The sequence below is a fragment of the Lethenteron reissneri genome, chromosome 25, assembly GCF_015708825.2.
Source record: "Lethenteron reissneri isolate LAM-NWPU_2019-01 chromosome 25, ASM1570882v1, whole genome shotgun sequence".
Classification (NCBI taxonomy): domain Eukaryota; kingdom Metazoa; phylum Chordata; class Hyperoartia; order Petromyzontiformes; family Petromyzontidae; genus Lethenteron; species Lethenteron reissneri.
The window spans coordinates 7167890-7188849 of NC_083803.1; the positions used below are offsets into that span (position 1 = coordinate 7167890).

The following is a 20960-nucleotide window of genomic DNA, read 5'->3' on the forward strand; positions in this document are numbered from 1 at the left end:
GCGGGGCGATCGAGGGACCGCGGTGAACAGCGCCTGTCACCTCCCGTCGCCTCCACCAATTCACACACCACAGAGAGACCGTGCCAAGCGCGACGTTGCAAGGTGACCGGCAGATTCGCCCGCTGAGGGTTGTTTTTCTTTGTCATCGCTCGAGATGGACGACGGCGACTTGCCCGCCCGTGTGGCCGCGGCGCGTCTCGGTGCGATCGCTGGGAGCCGCTGCGAGACGAATCCGCGATAATTGGAGACTTTTACCGCGGAAATTACGCGTACGCGTTTTGACGCCGTGTGTGCAACTTGCCTTCGAATCGCCTTAAGCCGTTAACAAGTTCCGTGAAATCGTGTTTAAAAAATCGGAACGTGTTTCTGTTTGATTTAGAGGTAATACCTCTGATCTGGCAAGGAAAAAAAAACAATAACGTTGGCGGCTTTGACAAATGTCCGCGGACTCTAAAGTCAGCGCGTGCTTCCAGCGAAGGGAGACGGGTCGGTGCCGGGTTCCTCCTGCACAGACTCATCAGCAGTGACGAGCCCTGCTCCAGTGAGTTCCTCCATCACACACTCATCAGCAGTGACGAGCACTGCACCAGTGAGTTTCCCCATCACACAGACTCATCAGCAGCGACGAGCACTGCACCAGTGAGTTCCTCCATCACACAGACTCATCAGCAGTGACGAGCACTGCACCAGCGAGTTTCCCCATCACACAGACTCATCAGCAGTGACCAGCACTGCTCCAGTGAGTTTCTCCATCACACAGACTCATCAGCAGTGACGAGCACTGCACCACTGAGTTCCTCCATCACACAGACTCATCAGCAGTGACGAGCACTGCACCACTGAGTTCCTCCATCACACAGACTCATCAGCAGTGACCAGCACTGCTCCAGTGAGTTTCCCCATCACACAGACTCATCAGTAGTGACGAGCACTGCACCAGCGAGTTCCTCCTGCACAGACTCATCAGTGACGCGCACTGCACCACTGAGTTCCTCCCTCGCACAGACTCATCAGCAGTGACGAGCACTGCACCAGTGAGTTTCCCCATCACACAGACTCATCAGCAGTGACGAGACCTGCTCCAGTGAGTTTCCCCATCACACAGACTCATCAGCAGTGACGAGCACTGCACCAGTGAGTTTCCCCACCACACAGACTCATCAGCAGTGACGAGCACTGCACCAGTGAGTTCCTCCATCACACAGACTCATCAGCAGTGACGAGCACTGCACCAGTGAGTTCCTCCACCACACAGACTCATCAGCAGTGACGAGCACTGCACCAGTGAGTTTCCCCATCACACAGACTCATCAGCAGTGACGAGACCTGCTCCAGTGAGTTTCCCCATCACACAGACGCATCAGCAGTGACGAGCACTGCACCAGTGAGTTCCTCCACCACACAGACTCATCAGCAGTGACGAGCACTGCACCAGTGAGTTTCCCCATCACACAGACTCATCAGCAGTGACGAGCACTGCACCAGTGAGTTTCCCCATCACACAGACTCATCAGCAGTGACGAGACCTGCTCCAGTGAGTTTCCCCATCACACAGACTCATCAGCAGTGACGAGCACTGCATCAGTGAGTTTCCCCATCACACAGACTCATCAGCAGTGACGAGACCTGCTCCAGTGAGTTTCCCCATCACACAGACTCATCAGCAGTGACGAGACCTGCTCCAGTGAGTTTCCCCATCACACAGACTCATCAGCAGTGACGAGACCTGCTCCAGCGAGTTTCCTCCACCACACAGACTCATCAGCAGTGACGAACACTGCACCAGCGAGTTTCCCCATCGCAGACTCATCAGCAGTGACGAGCACTGCACCAGCGAGTTCCTCCATCGCACAGACTCATCAGCAGTGACGAGCACTGCACCAGCGAGTTCCTCCTGCACAGACTCATCAGTGACGAGCACTGCACCAGCAAGTTTCCCCATCACACAGACTCATCATCAGTGACGAGCACTGCACCAGCGAGTTTCCCCATCACACAGACTCATCAGCAGTGACGAGCACTGCACCAGCGAGTTCCTCCTTCAGAGTCTCATCAGCAGTGATGCGCACTGCACCGGTGAGTTTCCCCATCACACAGACTCATCAGCAGTGACAAACCCTGCACCAGTGAGTTCCTCCTGCACAGACTCATCAGCAGTGACGAGCACTGCACCACTGAGTTCCTCCATCACACAGACTCATCAGCAGTGACGAGCACTGCACCAGCGAGTTCCTCCTTCAGAGTCTCATCAGCAGTGACGAGCACTGCACCGGTGAGTTTCCCCATCACACAGACTCATCAGCAGTGACGAGCACTGCACCGGTGAGTTTCCCCATCACACAGACTCATCAGCAGTGACGAGCACTGCACCAGCGAGTTTCCCCATCACACAGACTCATCAGCAGTGACGAGCACTGCACCACTGAGTTCCTCCATCACACAGACTCATCAGCAGTGACGAGCACTGTACCGGTGAGTTTCCCCATCACACAGACTCATCAGCAGTGACGAGCACTGCACCAGCGAGTTTCCCCATCACACAGACTCATCAGCAGTGACGAGCACTGCACCACTGCGTTCATCCATCCCACACTCATCAGCAGTGACGAGCACTGCACCACTGAGTTCCTCCTGCACAGACTCATCAGCAGTGACGAGACCTGCACCAGCGAGTTCCTCCACATCACAGACTCATCAGCAGTGACAAGTCCTGCATCATTGTGTTCCTCCTGCACAGTCTCATCAGCAGTGACGAGCACTACATCACTGAGTACCTCCATCACCAGTGAACATCCCATCAATACGGTTATTGAGATCTTCCACGGCCCATGAACCTGAAACGCCTTTGTCTGTGCCTGCCTTGTGCAAGACGAATCCCAGGCTGACGAGCTCCTGGGGCCACACTCCATCGGCCATGGCTCAAGCAGGAGGTGGCGTCGACGCCGGCGGGACCCAGGCGGAGGAGCCCCTGGGCGCTCTCCTGAGCGGAGTCGTGGACCTGCTGTTCGGCGAGGAGAAGGAGGCGAAGGCGGTGGCCGTGAGCGAGGAGGCGCTCAGAGGGAAGCTTTACCCAGACACCACCCTCGACGACTTCAAGGCGCTGCTGAGCAAGATGAAGGGGCTGCTCAAGGTGAGCGTCTGTCATGCAGACCTGGGGTCAATTATCACGATGAAAGATCCGTTTTGAAGATCCGACAATGGAACGGCCCTGGTATCTCTCTACCCCCACAACCATATATCCTCCATACATGGGAGGATGAATGGCTCGCCAAACTGCGAATGATGTGAGGTGCAAACCATCGGCCATATCACTGATGATTGCCCAATACAAGATGCGTATTTTGGTGGAACAAGCGGACTCCATCTAGATACCCCTCCCCCCAGATGCCGTGGATTGGCTTGCAAAAGAACACATTCCTGCGGAAGGAGTTGGTAGGGACGTTGGGTTGCTCGGTCAATGGCCAGTGTCAACGGTGGCGTGGTGTATTCCGCAAATATGCCCGACTGTGAGGGCGGGCACAAGCCGGCGTGAGTAGGTTAAACGTTGAGATTTATAAGGGCACCACGGGGTGACCAACCCCTCCCCACCCAGCCCCACCCCTCCCACCCCCCACCCAGCCCCACCCTCCCCACCCAGCCCCTCCCCACCATCCCCTCCCCACCCAGCCCCTCTCCCCCCTCCCCACCCACCCAACCCCTCCCCACCCTCCCCTCCACACCCAACCCCTCCCTCCCCACCCAGCCCCTCCCTGCACGACGGACGGACACAATAATCCCCTGTGGGCTGGTGTAACCAGGAGGTTCCTACCAGTAAAAACACATTGTAGCCTGTTGCTTTTTTCAAACGCCGACCTGTCTCGCCTTCTGACCCTCACCCTACAGTCTACTTTCATCTGATCTTCATTCCACTTTATCTTCCTGTTTCCTTCTCCCCACCAGGCAAGTAGGAGCGAGTTTGGAAGTAGCCATGGGTGCCCCTAATGAGTAGCCAAGGGGGTATATGTTGGCTAAGAATTGGGGGACACAGTTCGGTATAATGAGTGAACCCATGGTCTCAAAGGTCGCGAGTGGTTGTCTCTTTCCCGTCCCCTTGTGTTCCCAGGTCCATGCCCCCCAACCACCTTTTCCACAACGTTAGCGTTCACCTTTCCATTCCTTTTATCAAATTCTATTTATTACCTATACAGTATATTCACATTGTTTTTACTGTCCCCACGTCTCACTTTCACTCTTCCCCACACCCCTGTGGAGGGCTGCATACTATCATTTAAGTTATTTTTTTCACTTAGCTGTTTCTGCACAAACAAGTACGTTACACTTAAGGACTTTTGTGCGGGTGGCCACTGGTTTTTTTATTATAATTTTCCTCTTGTCCTCCCATAACTCACTCATAATTACTGCAAATCAATGGGTATTTATCATTGTGGAGCATGTGGCTGTATGTCATTGTGTGCATGTTACCTTCCCTATGGGGAGCGGTAGTGTAGCGGTTAGCGTGCTGCGCTATGATAAACCACGTCCCGAGTTCAATTCCCGCTCACGGCCAACACGAGTGATGATTATCTGAAATAATCCTACGCCTTGCCTAGGTCGACTCGGCCTCAAATGAGTACCGGATTGCGGTGTGTAAACATCACCATTGGGGAGACAAAGACGGCTTGGTGTGGGTGCTGGCCACCCCGCCCCCCAAACCCCCCGTGCCGGCCGTCATAGGTGCTCAACAGCACTTCCTCCAAAAGTTTGTTGGGGGGGGATATTTTTTAGTCTTTGTTATCTTCACAAAGAATAACGATGGAATACGTTATTTTTGTGAACATAGCATTATGTAGTTTTGAAGTGGTACTCTACATGCCTGGTATAGCGAATAGTGGCCAGCAGATGGCAGTGTGTCCACATAGAATGCTTTAATGTCAGACAAAACAGGTTGTAAACAAGGCAGATCCTCTTGTATTGGAGCTGCCATCACTCAACATATGCTCCTTTTGGTTGGGCACATTGTCAGAATGCCCAACTCAAGATCGGGAAACGCTCCAGGTGAGGCCAGAAGAAACGTGACAGATTGCTACACGAGCATCCTCACCAAGTGCAAACATCGACCTGGTAACATGGGAGCAGCAGCTGGCGCTTGAGTGTTCGTCTTGGAAAGCTCTTATCCACCAAGGTGTTTCAATTTGAGTCAAAGAGACACCATCAGGAGACTGACACACGGGCATGAAACTATCAGTAACGACAACACATGCTGTCACTGTAAGAAGATATGTGGTTCCAGGATTGGCCTCGTCATCCATATGTGTACCCACAAACCTTGACCACCGTCGCTGTCCATGGAGGACCTCGAGGGATCCCAGATTAAGATGATGATATGTGTATACAGAATGTACAACTGTAAATCAAGGAAACGAAATAATGATTTGATAAATTTTGATTGCGCATGTGGGAAAAAAATCACGACATTGGTTATTAACACAAAAGAAAAAGCTTCAAATGAAGATTGACAAAATAAAAACTGAGTACATGTACAGTATAGGCAAATGTTTCATGCAATGGCCCTGCTACGGAGTATGGAGAGGGAAAAGGGATTTGCATTTGGATGTTCTGCTTCATAGTGCACTGCCCTCAATTCTTGAGAAAGGTGACTTAAACCTTTTTCAAACAACAATAATACGACATTTTATCACAAAATAATGTTCATAAGGCATCGTCACAGGTTTAGGATTAAGAGCTTTTTCCATAAAGAAGAAACTGAAACATTCGCAACGAATTTCTCAGTAGCTGTGGGGTTCGTATAAGAGTGAAGATTTTCAGCACTGTACAGATTTGAAAAGAGTCCCCAAATTCATCATTAACTTTGTCTCATCACTGATTGATATTTAATAACATACATTTTGAATGTATTGCATCCAAATGCAACCACAGCTCAAATCGCTCTACAGTACAGTTGATATATGTATTGTTTATGGAGAAAGAGATAATTATAAGCAGAGGAGAAGAGGAAGTTAACGAGTTGTCTAGAGACGGGAAGGTTTCGACAGCCTTTATGGCTGGGAGAAAGAGTTCCAGACTTAAGGGGCATTATAGGAGAACGAGCAACCTCCCACTGAGTGAAGGTTAAATGGGGACTTCGACAAAAAGCCGTGGTTTTCTAAGTGTCGAGTGCGTGGAGGGGAGTACAGTGAGATAATATGGGAGATGTAAGCAAGTGCAAGTCTGTAGGGAATCTTGAAGATAGTGAATGCAATCTTAAAATGGATCCCAACTTGTATTAGGAACCAATTGGGGGATTGTAATATTGGTGTAATGTCACAAAACACTAATATGTCAGGCAATGGTCCTTATTTAAAATATACGACTCAGGACAGATTTTGTCTTGTATGAACAATGTAGATGTATAAGGTTCCCTTAATGGATCTCAGATCACCATGCATGTAAAGGAGGAAATAAGTGAGAAGTGACCAGTGAGAAAAATACGAAAGCGATAAGATTGAGAACTAGCGAGAGAAGGCGTGTTCAAAGAGGTGGTGGGGTCTTCAACCGGGACTTAAAAGTCTCCATCGACTGCCATTTTCTAACCTTCAAGGGCCAGGGAATTGCAGAGCCTGGGCGTCGTGCAGTCAAAGCTTGGTGGTGACCCCATGTTCGAAGCCTGAAGTGCGGTCACGCTGAGTATGGCACGCTCGATAGATCTCAGAGATCTCAGTGGAGTGTACCTGAATCAGCTCCTGGGTGTATGGTGGAGCAAGCTAATTTTAAACCTTAAACACATGGAGGAGAATCAGTGGACACCCTCCATGTGGGTGTGCACTGAAAGCCAATGCAGAGACATGAGCACAGGTGAGATATGATCCTGAAGAGGAATGAGAGTGAGCACCCTAGCAGCTGCATGTTGGACAAACTGCAGTCTACAAGGAGGGTACTCGGGGCTCCGGAGAGCAAGGCATCGCAATGGTCAAGATGTAAAAAAACGAGCGCATGACCCAGTCTCTCGTCATTTTGAGAACAAAGAATGTTGTGCTGCAGGGCAAAATTCCTTCAATTAAAGAGCAATGTCCTCACAACTTTATCATGTGACTGGAAGGATAGATACTGTTCCAAGATAAAACTGAGCTTTCTAACCTCGTGTGTTAGGCAGATGCTCCGACTGTCTATTAATCACCAGGGCCAACCTTGGATAGCTGGTGAGGAGGAGGGATGAGAAAAATATCATTTTTATCACTGTTGAGTTGTACAATCCAAGATTGTACAAGCAAGAGTGATTAAAAAGCACAAGCTGAGGACATAGTTCGATCCTAGTTGAACATAGATTTGTGTGTCATTCACCTAGCAACAGTATAGACCTTGGTGTTGGAGCAGAGCTCCAAGCGGGGGCATGTGGACACTGAAGTGGGACCGAACACATTTCCTAGAAGAACGCCATATACAACCAGACGATCAGAAGATATAAAACTTCCCACAGTGATGTGTTGGACACGGTTTTCAAGGTAGGAGTGGAACCATTGCAATGTGGTGCCCGAGACTCCCATCACGAGTTCCAATTTCTCGAGTAAAATTCTACGATAAATTGTATCAAAAGCCGCTGCACTAAGATTAAGGGACAGAGAATGCTTGGACATCCTTTGTCTGCACATGTGAGCAAATCAACCATTGTAATTGTCTTATTGCTGCCACCTTTATTCAACATTCATCTTCCCTTCCGTAAATCAATACCAATGCCCTACTCCCTAATCACCGTACACCTCCCCCCTCGCCCCTGTCTTGCGGTCCAGGCGATGGCAACGGCCGACATGGACAGCACACAGTTGGAGACATTCCTGGCGGCGCAGGTGCGCAAGCCGGGTGGCGTGACAGCCGAGCAGGCGGCCATATTGGCGCGCTTCTGGAAGAGCCACCGGGGCCGTGTGCGAGAGAGTTTGGTCGCCCGCTGTCGCTGGGAGCCGACGCTGCACAGCGTGAACTGGCGCGTGGACGTGCCGGCAGCCAATGGGCACAGTGGCGACGAAAGCGGAGCTCCCATCGCCTTCCTGGAGCTCGACATTGGCCATGAAGGACAGGTGTGTGACTGATTCCACTTGCTTTCAGTCGTAGCCCTTCATAATAGATTTTTGGGTCAGGCCACATAATGACCTGGTTAAATTTGTGTCATAAAGACCCTCTACCACCCGACTGAGCCTAATAATTGAAATTGTCACGTGGTGTGCAACCTTTAATGCGCCATTTAATTATAATTGTTTCAGTTAATAGGTATCTTATTGATACAATGTAGCAATAGAGTATCTGATTACTAAATTTAGTTGTGGGAATTAAAACAGTGATAGTCTGTGCGTTCAGTGCTTCTATATGTGACAATTTAATTTGTTTAGCTGTGTTTGGGGGTGTGGGGCCTTAACAAAAGAATTTGTCAGATCCTTGTGGCCTAACCCATATAACAATCATGAATAATAAAATTGGCTGCCAAAACCTACGTGTCACGTTAATAGTTGCCCTTGCAGTTCATGTGGTTGAGATTCAGTTGGCAGTTGCATAAAACATCTTAAGGAAACATTTGTCTTTATTGAAGCTGATGTAGACGAGTTGAGGGATTTTTGCACTTCGGCTGTTTAATGCAAATAACAACCCCAGGCCTTAAGATGCCCCCAATAGCATTCCGATTACCAATTTAATACAATTAAATGTATAAGTGTTATTCATTAGGTTCAAATGGATTGAAAAAATAATTAGCACAGGTAAAAATGTATGTTTTAAGTAACCCATTCAATACCAGGATGAAGATGTGAATGCCCTTTACTTATTTTCAAATAGGCAAACTTCCCAACTGTAATTAACATTGGCTCTAAATCGGAAGAGTACTGTGGAAACAATGTGTAACTCGCACATACCGATGCCCTGTAGACTGTCGAGGATAAACAATTCCAATGTGGAAAATTAGTTTTTCCTCAACCTGTGTAACTAAAATAGAGACCTTGTTATTCCAAAGAGTTGACATTTTTCCTACACCTTATTGGAAGTGCATTGAATGTCGAGTAATGCTCGTTACTACCAATTTGACTTGCAGTCTATAATAATGATGTTATTTTCATCGAGTACACGTCACACAACCCGCTACTCCTGACTGCAGTTATCTGGCTCGATCACCTGAACATGAAATCGTAGTTGTTGCTCTGCATCCACATCAGATATGCGAAGGAACGAAGAAGACTTGACTGCCAGTGTCTCAAACACGCAACTAATTAAAATATAATTTGAAGCATTGGATTGACCATTCGAGATGATAATGATTGTTGTATTGATAAATACATTTAATGTTTATTATGACAAAAAAGTGAATTTGCACACCTTTTGGTGAGGTGTGCGCCCATTCAACGGGCTGGTAGATTCTAGAGTGGTAAAGTGGTGCAGCATGATTGTCATTGATAACAACGGCTCTCTTGTTGGGTTACCTGTCCTCCAGGTAATGCTCACTAGGACGGCAAAGAACATTTGCAATTAGTAAATATTGCCTTTAAAATAAATGCAATGTCCTTTAGGCTTGCAAGGCCATAACCACTGTGTTAGGATAGCTCGTGTACCCAGACATTAATAAAATACCAACATCTGTATGTATATATGTTGAACTTCTTTTGCACCGTACGTAGCCACCCGTGCTAATCGAAGGTGCGGCGCAGTCGTACTCATGTACTCGTGCTGCTGGTGATCGTGGCGCTCCTGCTGGTACTGAAATTAATCTACTAGATCTAAATTGCGGCTGCTGTGCTATTATAACTAAAGTTCCAGCTGCTGATGGTACTTCAGCTGGTGCTGCTGCTGGTGCTGCTTTTGCTAATGTTGTTATGGTAATACTTTTAGAAGTGTTTTAATAATGTTTAAACTGATTATTACTTTGCATGTTTAATATCACCAGTTATTTGTAATCATTAATCCATCTGCTGGTGAGAGTTACTTGTCAGGATAGTTTTGTGTTTAATCACTGACAAGTAATGTAATGTAACACCATAGATGCCTTATCTAATTAAGGGCTTTTTATTCTGGGTGAATGGGAAGTATGCGATATACATTTGCATAGCTTTCTTCCATGTAATTTTAATATAACATTTTTGCCATGAGCTACAGAATAGCAAACATATTAGAGGCCAACCAACCATGGGTGCAAGCCAGGTTGAGGATGGTTTCCTCTACCATCGGGCACATACATAAGATTTATCAGATTATGCAAAAGACCAATGGATTTCAATCCCTCAGTTGATTGACCACGGATAATGATGATGGGAGGTGCAATGCAACAAATGTTTATGGCACAACAGAAACATGAACGGTTCAGATAACAATATGATGATCAAAACCAGCCTTGCATATCTGTGATCCTTTATAAAATAATTGCAATGGTTCTCATCGTGTGAGATTTAATGTTCGCATGGTACTTTATTCCTATTGAATAGGGGTAGCATTTTCAGCCAACACGCATTCATCTGTTATTTTAAATTAAGGGGTATTCCCACGGCATATAATTGAACTTGTCTGGTGTCCATGGATACATTTACCCAATTATGTGTTTTTCTTTGTGGTAATGAATAAAGTATGTTTACTGACAGCAAGGCAACGCAATTCTTTTTGCTATTTTAACTCCGTTAATTGGGTGACTCTTATTTTGATGGGTCCTTAAACTGCAGCATCGTGTTCTGGGATTTTGTCTATCGGAGAAACCCACAACACTGAACAGTCCACCCAGCACACGATGCCTTTGATGTGTATATCAGGGTATGCAGGCTTATTTAAACAACGTTAAAAGAATTATATAAATAGGACTAGATAGTATGCAAGTGCTTGGATATCTAATATGGTGTTACCGCAGGAAATGCTGACATGTATATTAGAAAGCAGGCCACTGATCAGCTCACTGTTTTCCCATTCGCTTCAACGGCCTGTTGTTGTCCTGTATTTAGAACAGGCTCATTCTGAATAATAGTATTTTTAATGGTCAATTGTGTAACCATTGTTTACTCCATATGAGTGGTAAAGGTGTGGTGAACGTTTTCTCCACCTACAGTAATTCTGACAAGTTATTTTTTCAGAATATAATTATGTGACCATCTGTTTAAGTGGTAGCTGCGGTGGTGAGATGTCAATTATCTCGCATGTTATGCAGGAGGTTGTGGGTTTGATCCTGGCCATGTATATTTGGAGTTTGCATGTCTCTCTCCCTGTTGTCTCGTGGATTTTTCCCCGGGTCCTCCGTTTTTTCCCTTCACATTTAGACTCAACATGCGTTTAGAGTATTTGGCTGCTATACACTTCCACATGATAGGCCACTTCGTTGAGCTATCATTCGTGACCAGGTCGCTTAATAATAATAATAGTACAATTTGTAACGCGCGCAAATTTGCAGACGTAGTGGCCGCAACTCAGAGGCGCGGAGCCAAGCTCAGAGTCGCTCAAAAGCATGATTGTAGAGGTGAGTTTTTAAGTGTCTCTTGAAGGAGGCGATTGAGGTGATGCTGCGAATGTGCAGAGGGATATCGTTCCAGACTGTTGGGGCTGCCACCGAGAAGCGGCGCGTAGACATGACCATCCTGGATCTTGGTATTGAGAGGAGGTCGTGAGTCGCGCTGCGCAGGCATCTGCCGTGTGCTGAGCTGCAAGTTGTCAGTAATAAAGAAAGATACGGCGGGCAGGCGGATATGAAGGCATTGTGGCAGAGGCAGGCGGTCTTGTATGTGACCCTACTGGCAATGGGGAGCCAGTTGAGAGCGCGGAGACGAGCTAGTGAGTCGAGGCGGGGATGAGTGTGGGCAATGACGACGCGTGCTAGGTTATTTTGTAGTCTTTGAAGCTTCCTTAGGTTGCCAGCGGAGGTCCGGACAAGGACGGAGTTACAATAGTCAAGGCGAGACCCAACTATGCAACATGCCAAAGTGTTGGCAATTTCAGTAGAGATGAGAGGACGTATGTGTCTAAGAGCCTTCAGGTGAAAGTTACATGAGCTGATGATATGGTTGGTTTGACGGTCGAAGGATAAAGTTGAATCTAGGATGACACCGAGGTAGCTGAAGTGGTTGGTGAACTTGATGCTATGACCAAAGATGTGTATGTGTGTGGGGAGTTCTGCTGAATTGAGACGTTGCTTGGTACCTAACATGATGGCCACTGACTTTTTCGGATTAAGGGCTAGGTTGTGTGCAGTGAACCATTGTTGCACGGCGGTGGTACATTCCGAGAGCCTCTCGAATCCAGATGCATTGCTAGAATCGATGGCGGTGAATAGAATCGTGTCATCCGCGTATGAGTGATGCTTAACACCGAAGCTTGCAATGAGTCGGCCGATCGGGGAAGTGTAGGCTGTGAAGAGCAGGGGACCTAGAACAGAGCCCTGGGGAACCCCGCATAATGCTCTTGTTTCAGGCGATGTGGACATGCCCACCCTGACTGAGGATTGCCGGTCAGAAAGGTACGAAGCTATCCACTTGAGTGCTGAGCCGCATATACCGAAGTCGGATTTCAGGAGGGAAGTAAGGAGCGAATGGTTGATGGTGTCGAAGGCTGACGAAATGTCCAGACTTACAAGTGCAACAGTTGAGCCGGAATCAACGATCGTTAAAATGTCATCGAGCACCCTAGTGAGTGCTGTTTCTGTGGAATAGTTTTGACGGTAAGCTGACTGGAAGTTGCAGTAGTTTGCGGAGGAGGTGACGTGTGGTGACGTGTGGTTGTAGCTGGGCGAGGGCTAGTCGTTCAAGGAGTTTAGAGAGGTTCGAGAGGTTAGTGATGGGACGATAACTAGATGGGTCATCCGGATCTAGATTTGGTTTCTTTAACAAGGGAGAAACCAGGCCAGATTTGAGGTTGGACGGAAAACACCCCGAAGAGAAGGAGGCATTTGCGATGTTCCTGATCATGATGGCGAGTTCCGGAGCACATTGCTTGAACAAGGAACCTGGGAGCACGTCGAGTGGAGATGACTTCAAAGGAAGTGATTCAATTAAAGCGAAAACGTCTTTTGTAGACACAGGCTTTAGCATAGTTAGAAGAGTGTCTGGGTTAGTGCTTACAATTTTAGGTACCATGAGCGGGGTACAATGGTGCAATGTGTCAGTAGACGTGCACGAGTTTGCGACGGCGATTAGCTTGTTGTTGAAGTAAGTATTAAAAGAGGTGGCAAGTTTCAGTGAGGCAAGGGGATCGCTAAGGTGAGGGACCATGGTGCTACCAGGATGGAGAAGATCTTTGAGCTATATAGTTCAGTAGTAAAATAAAAAAGTTGTAAAGATAGTTGTAAGTAGAATTATCAACTGTTACAAATTACCACAAGAACAACAGATTCCACAACAACAATGTTGCCACAACTCTACTATGATCTGTGCGATTATGGTAGCAATACGTGTTTCATTAAAAATAAGCCATCTGTAACACTTCCCAACCTAGGTCATGTGGCTATTAGGAATTTTCCTAATTGAAAACTGGCCAAATTGATTAAAGGGTTTCCCATAACTTTAAAACACAAACCAGACCAAATAGACGCTTTCCAAATAAGCAAATCAATGTTTCCATGATGACTGCTTGTTGGCTTCCATACTGCCATTTAAATACTTCCAAAGACAGATGCGTGTTGGCAAGTGTTACGATGATTAAAAAATGTAAAGTCGTATTTTGTTTTTGAAAAGTAAACCGCAAGCATTCTCTGGTTAACAAACATCAAAACATGTTTCATTGTAACATTTGCCTCTGGCTTTAGAATGGAGATTATGGCGTTTGTTTTCCCGCAAAGGATATGGGCAGGATGCTGTTTGCATGCTGCTCATGTGCTTTAGTTTCCTGACCGACCGCAAGTGCGTGTGCGCTCGTGTTGCACGTGACAAACCAAATTGGATTTGCACACCACGGCACTGGGTAAGGTCACATTTTTGAATGATGGGTGGACAAAAATTAAGGCGCCACCTTCCCTGTTTGTTCAAATGTCCTTTACAGTTTATCTTTTGTGTTTTGTGGTGTCAATGATAAAGCTTCAAACTGTGAATGTAAACAAACGCTGCTTTCCCTCCGATAAAGCAGTGCAACCCAGCCCCCTTGTTACTGCTATAACAAAAAAAAACAGTGCTCAAAATGACATTAATTGTCTTTAAAATACACATTTCGGTGTGTCTCACAACTTATTTAAAAAATTAATATATTGCAATTTGAAAGCCAACCCTTAAGTTCATTTGCAGAAGGATAAGCAAAGCAGACAGTTTGTGTGGGATATATGACAACATGATGTACCTATCAGAGGAAGCACATTCTGTTGTCTCATGAGTATAGTTTCACAATGATGTGTTCCACCGTGCATTCAAAAACGTGAACTTTAAAATGTTACTGATGACTAAGTTCAGCTCTGACGATACCGACGTTCGTATTCGTGTCTTGTGTGTACTTGTTCGCGCTCAAGGGTTTATGAAGAGCTGCCACGTTCAGAAAACGTAGATTGCTGCCCTCACGGATTCGACAACAATGATCAGCTGATGGGGCTTCGCGATACTATATACATGTACAGCGCAGTCCTTTGTCAATTCACTTACAGTTTGAGGTTTTCCCAGGCCGTGTCAGTTACGGGGTTTGATTAACTATATGTGACCACGCAGGTCAGGGGGACCAAAACTCGTTCAGCTATCGATCGCTTGCCACTGATATGTTAGCCATGACGCAAACTCAAGTCGCCCGTTCACAACACACTGCACTATAACTTCTCAGCAGCAGCAGCAGCATACAGTATTTATACTGAAAATTGTATCCAAAAACTTCCCTTGCCATGAACTATTTCTTTTACTCTTTGGTTCTTTCGGTAATGTCACGTAAATAGAAGAATAATAGATCACGACGTTTCGATCGCACGTAGGCCTACTTCAGCAGTTTGTTCTTGCTGTGGTTGTCCCACCTGATGACGATTGCTCGTGTTACGATCGAAACGTCGTGATCTATTATTTTTCTACCTACGTGACTTTACCGAAAGAACCAAAGAATAATGATTCCTGCAGTCACGAAAGCTTCAAATTAAGATGATATTTCTTTTTTTTAGATGGTAGCTTGTAAAAATCTTGAAGTTCCATAAATAAGCTGTCAAAATGTACAGTGGGTGGGAACATTTATTTGGTATGTTTCCATAACCAGGCCCAGGGCATCTGGTTGTTAGTGTAATGATGGCTCACATTTCATAGGCACAGACACATAATAATTGCGATAGCTTTGGTACATACTGTTTTCACTAAATCTATTTGAATTTGCACAAGCGTTATTTCCAGACTTAAAAAAAAATCTGAATCACACTGCAACACAATAACTGCCACTTACCACACTCAACATAATGCAACGTAGACTTTTTTTTACCCCTGTATCCTGTTTAATCTTGCACTTTACTCATTCCATATCTGATCCTCCATTGGTGAGATGAAAATGGTTAATGTCGTAATCTATCAAACAATTCGCATTTCTGCAAAGTGCACCACCAGATGCCTTTTCACTTTTACAGCCGTATTGTCGACAGCCAACATAAGTGTGACCCAGGCCATGTGCGCGCTTGCAGTATTCACCGCTTTAACGCCGCTTTGTCGTAAGTGCTGCTCTGTCTGTATGTGTATCCTGCCACCAGTCAGCCACTGTACAGCCAGAAATAATATCCACTATACGCATATATAAATGGTTATTTTTTACCTCTTTTTGGTTCTTTTAAGAAATTTCAATTGCAATTAATTCCATTCGGTTTTTAACACCAGACTTACATTTTAATGCGTTTCCTTTGAACAAAAACATGGATGAAGGCCGTGTCAGATGGCTTTAAGAGCCTCCCTTTGCACTATTTTTAGTTCACGTGTAAAAAGCTGTGCTCAGGGCTGCATTTGGAAAGCTGACACACCACTCTGAATTGAGCGGTATGCCTCGTGTTTACTTTAGTCTCTCAATGTAGATGCTGCCTCTTTTTTTTTGCAACTTGGGCAGCTGTAGTCTAAAATAAGGACAGCATATTACAAGTGTGCATATTTAGTAACCATTTAAAGTGCAGCAAATACGTGTAGTAAATATAAGTTGTGTCTGTACAATTTGCATGGCGAATTGACATTTGCACTACAGTGTACGAGATGATCGACCGTTGTTAGTGTAATATTCCGTCGAATGCGATACAAATGCTGTCTTTCTTGTTTCTCTTAATTGGACTGACCTCACAATGTAACACTGCACTGTGATGTTATCAAGCATAACACTGCAGTTTGTCAAATACATTACCCTTGTTATAATCATGCTATTAAACATAATCTATGCCTCGATTTTCCTGGCTGGCTGTTGCCTGGGTTGCACTCTACCCAAACAAAATAACTGTTTTGTTTGTGGCTGTGGGCCGTTGCCACTGAAACTAACTGGGTAACTGGCTGAATCGGATTTTCCATGGAACAAATACAAATTAAATTGGCGGAAGAAGATCGGAAGACATACAATAGTGACACCTAAGAGGTCGGAGTAATGAATACAGAATCTGACACAGTTCATTTAAAATTTCTTTAACATTTAATATTTTATATTCATCTAATTTGTTTACCAAAATATTCTTTAATTTCTGGAGAATATATATTTTAAAACCTCAATGCATATTATGGCATTTTACTATGTGAAAAAGCATATTACCTTTTTGCTCTGAGTACAGGATTATGAGAAGAGTATGAAATGACAAGTCTCTTATTTTCCATTCCAGAGCAGGGAATTTCCTTGTAGGAGTTATAATAATGACATATAATGGGAATATAATGATAATATTGCATTATACGATACATTTCCCCAGTAGTTGGTGGTGCAAGTTGTCTTGTCGTTGAAATTTCACGCATAAGTTTTTATCAGCGAGGATTTGTCAATTGTTACTGTGGTATGCGCCATGAACCTGGCGACTTGAGTTCAATTCCCCCGGCCACGAGTAATGTCAGTAACGAATGATATCCAGACCGGTCCTGCTCTCCTTTCCCTTCCTCAACCCATACTGACCAACATTGTAAAGTACCGTGAACAAAAAAAACTACCGGTAACTAACGGTCCATTGGTGGATTGAGAATGACCGGAAATTTTGTCTTTTTTTTTTCAACCCACCATGTTGTTTGTGTGCGCATGTGTATGTGCCTTGTATTCACTGTCGTGATGTCCGTGTGCGGCAGGAGCCCGAGCGTTTGTCCTTGGAGCTGGACGAGGCTGGCATTGCAAAAATCATGAAGAGTGTCACTGCCATTGAGCAAAGAATTGCCAAACTTGGCCAGTGAGGCTGCTCTCAACCCTCTGGTCATCAAGGATCAAGGCCACCGTGGACAAACCCAAGGCACTGCAGTTGGTAGGGACCACAGAGGGATCTGTCTGCTCGTGATTTGCATTTTACCCGCACATGTGCTCCAGCCAATATTCATGCAACAATCTCCATTTTGTTAAAAAGACGTTTTTTTTACTTGATCTGTTGAACCTATTTGCAGTGAGCAGGCTAAGAAATCCCCCAAGCCCTGGTGGAGTTTAATCAATTTAGTTTCAGGTACAGTCCGCCTTAAATTACACGTGGGAAATTGCCTGAAGCTTTGGCTCAATGGAAGCAAACCTTAGTTGTTTATGTTTCTCATTATAAACGAAAAACTTGCAGCTTAATTAAAACAGCTTTCACATCTTGGGCTGTTCTATGAATCTCTACATATTGCTAACTTAATTACTTGATTTCATGATATTTAACGAAGAGACTTACCATACAATTACAAAACTATTACCGCAGAAAGAATATAAATGGCTTTTATGCACCGTATATGGAGCATGTATTAGCGGGATTAATTGGAAGATTCCAATCAAGCCCGTGTGCCACATTTGTATGATTGAGTACTCTTGAAGATTCTACAGTTATGTAAATATAATCTGTGCTGTATTGCTTTGATTTTTTTCTTTTTACTAATCTTAGATGGTCGTCTCGTCATCTTACAAGCAAATTAACAACTTGAATGGGAAATGCAGAGCGTGAATGTCGGATGATTATGCATTACTATACACGAAACGGAAACATCAAAAGCTGCACTCATTCATAATTGTGAGGAGGTTATCGATTATCCTTGAAACATTTTCAGGTTTAAGAAAAATGTGAACCTGAGTCATACAACACGTAAAAGGGTTTTATGATGGGTGAATAATGTTGATCGCTTACATTATAGCAGTTTTTTGCAATGTTGGCAAATTTGGAATTATTATTTCTGTCTCGTAAAAACCAACGTGACTCACCGCGATGTGTTTGAATGACGCAAATAATTTTTGTACATTTTTCTCTTGGTTTGTGAATATTTCACTCCATTTGCCAGGTAAAAAAATACATCGATGGCTTGGGCATATAAAATGTGTTTTAAATATTCAAAATAAAGGTTTTTGGGTTAGATCGTGTTATTATAAATGTGTCGCAACCCTCCACCACCCGACACGGCCAATCAGTAAAAAATGTGTCACGTTAACAAAACGCCAATTAGTTACTTCTTCAGCACACCGGTGTGTTTGAAGAGTGAATGAACAACATTTATAATTTGAGCACGACGTTTCGCTAGTAATTACATCCAGCATCTTCGGGCAAATCTAACTGTTGTGGATTCAATCTTCAAACACACCGGTGAGCTGAACAAGTAACTAATTGGCATTTTGTTAACGTGACACATTTTTTACTGATTGGCCGTGTCGGGTGGTGGAGGATTGCGACACATTTATAATAACGCAATCTAACCCAAAAACATTTTTTATGAAAAATACTGGTCGCGAAAGCCTACGTGTTAAAGTGTTTTAAATAATTACATACTTATTTGCACTTTGTTGCTGTTAGCACATGGTGTATGGCACAAAATCATTACTCAGACTTTTAAATTATTCAGTACTCTGTGGAATTTGATCTCGCATTTCTTTGACCAAATATTAAATTATACATTTGGAGTATTTCTTTTTATCATTGATAGTTTCTCATTGTACGTTGAAAAACGTAAGAAAAAACTATTTGTTTGTGTCTCTTATTGAACCAATAAAACCAAATTCGTGCATGTACACATCAAATCGAATGTAATTCCGGAAAATCTATTAAAAGCTGGACCAAGTCACCCAGGTCTCCCTTGGAAATGAGATTTATCCTGGTCTCTGTGGTTCTCTCCGGATTAAACAATAAACTTGAACTTGTCACAGGAACTCCACATGGGACATATTCTGCTGTTCAAACCCCTAACAAGCCACCATTCATCCTAATTAGAGGCAATGCCACTTGTTGTGCATGCTGTGAGGAGGATCAAAGGGCTGTAATTAATTCAGCACTATACACCGCAAGACTAAGTCAAGTTTCCCTTGAGCAATCCCATTGGTGCTCTAGCTAAGCACAAAACTGAACTTAAAATGTTAATTGAAATAATAGTATTTTTTGATATCCCGTTTCACGAGACAAGAGACACGATGAGTTTTTTCATAAAATCTCGCGGTCGGGGATATATGCCATTGAACCAGCTGAGAAAACAGTAACGCATGTGCTAATATGCAATTGACTATCCTGGTATTTGAGTTTTCACCTGGTTAATCAAAATACACTTGAACCTTAAGCTTATCAGAAGAGATTCAACATTGTTTACAGTTTCATAAAAATGTTGTTCCTCTTAACATTAAACCAAATTACAAATATTTAAATTAACATAACAAGTCAAACCTTTTCGCAGTTCCCTAAGTGAGAATGTAGCAGAACAATTTCTGTCTTATCGAGACGTACGAATGTAACAATTTGGATCAAACATATGATTTGTCGTGATGCCTTTCAAAGGTCTTCAAATTGATTGGGTGCAGTGTGATGGCAGCAAAAAAGCTCTCGGGGCAGAATTCATTCCTCTGACATGACGCGTCACCTGTAACCCCCCCGCCGCCGCCACACGACACCAGCTGGCGAGCACCACGGCGGTGTCTGCGTGGGAAGGTTTTCACGGTTGATTGTTGCCGTGCGCTGATCCCTGCTGTCCGCTCAGCCCCTGGCGCTTGCGCCTCATTAGCTCGTAGCTGCGGCTCATTGCGTCCATCTCGAATGCGGCCACGCGTTATTGGGCGCCTCGGTGTTCCCAGCAACGTGGACCCGAGCACCATTATCGCGCCGCCCTTTGCTCGGAGATGCGACGACGATATCAGTGCCACCAGTCCAGAATGTGCAGCAGATGTTGTTACCATAACGTGTTAAGTAGAGCCAAATGTGAGAACTGATCTAAAAGTGCTGCTTATACGAATTAACGTAATGATGATAAATGGTTGTTTTGAAGCCGCTTTACATTTGATGACTGTAGAGCAAAAGGCTTAATTTCAGCCGGTGGGTGGGGAACTATCCAGATCAGCGACCTGTAAAATATTTCCATACCCCACACACCACATCCAGTACGTATGTATGTTTAACTTTTCGCACCGTACGTAGCCAACCGTGCTAACACTATGGCTGTGGCTACTTGACCCGTACCTACCAGAGAACTGAAAAACATTCGGTGACAAATGAAGCTCTTAGTGGCAGCAAAAGAAAATGAGCAAGAATCGTTATATTTTTTTGTGGCAAGCATATAAAATACGTTTAGCATTTCACGTGAAAACTGCTTGTCGAGCCCTGATAATTTGTTCATAAATACAAGAGAGCTTTCATAGCCGCAGTTGGCACATGTTACGTGGAGTATGGAACATTGAACGCTCGCAAACCGCCCAGACTTTTAAGAAACAAATATGGAAACGAGGCACAGGCTGCTGCCTGTATGTGCTCGTGCGGTGGGTCGCATTTAAGACAACTTCGTCTTGAGCGTTTCGATTTACCATCGCATCCTGTTACATCAGCCAAACCGTGTTGTGTTTGGCCCCTTGGCATGGGCTGATTGACACATACATGGTATCCGGGCAATTTTTTTGCGTTTAAGTCACCAGATTCCGAGCGCTCAACATTCATTCATGGTGTAAATATTGTGGAG

General features: G+C 44.8%; 1 protein-coding gene across 3 annotated transcripts; it reads left to right on the top strand.

Moving 5' to 3' along the window:
• The first annotated feature begins 15 nt into the window (after positions 1 to 15).
• On the top strand, positions 16 to 19113 carry COMMD1 (copper metabolism domain containing 1). 3 transcript variants are annotated; one of them, XM_061559124.1, is made up of 4 exons: positions 16 to 102; positions 2870 to 3130; positions 7764 to 8048; positions 17154 to 19113. In XM_061559124.1, the coding sequence occupies exons 2-4, from the start codon at positions 2915 to 2917 to the stop codon at positions 17253 to 17255; spliced, it is 603 nt and encodes a 200-aa protein (XP_061415108.1). In that variant the 5' UTR covers positions 16 to 102; positions 2870 to 2914; the 3' UTR covers positions 17256 to 19113. The 3 variants fall into 3 exon arrangements, with proteins under 3 accessions (XP_061415108.1, XP_061415106.1, XP_061415107.1); XM_061559122.1 differs by having other exon boundaries at positions 25 to 541; XM_061559123.1 differs by lacking the exon at positions 16 to 102 and adding an exon at positions 2295 to 2322.
• Positions 19114 to 20960: the final 1847 nt, after the last annotated feature.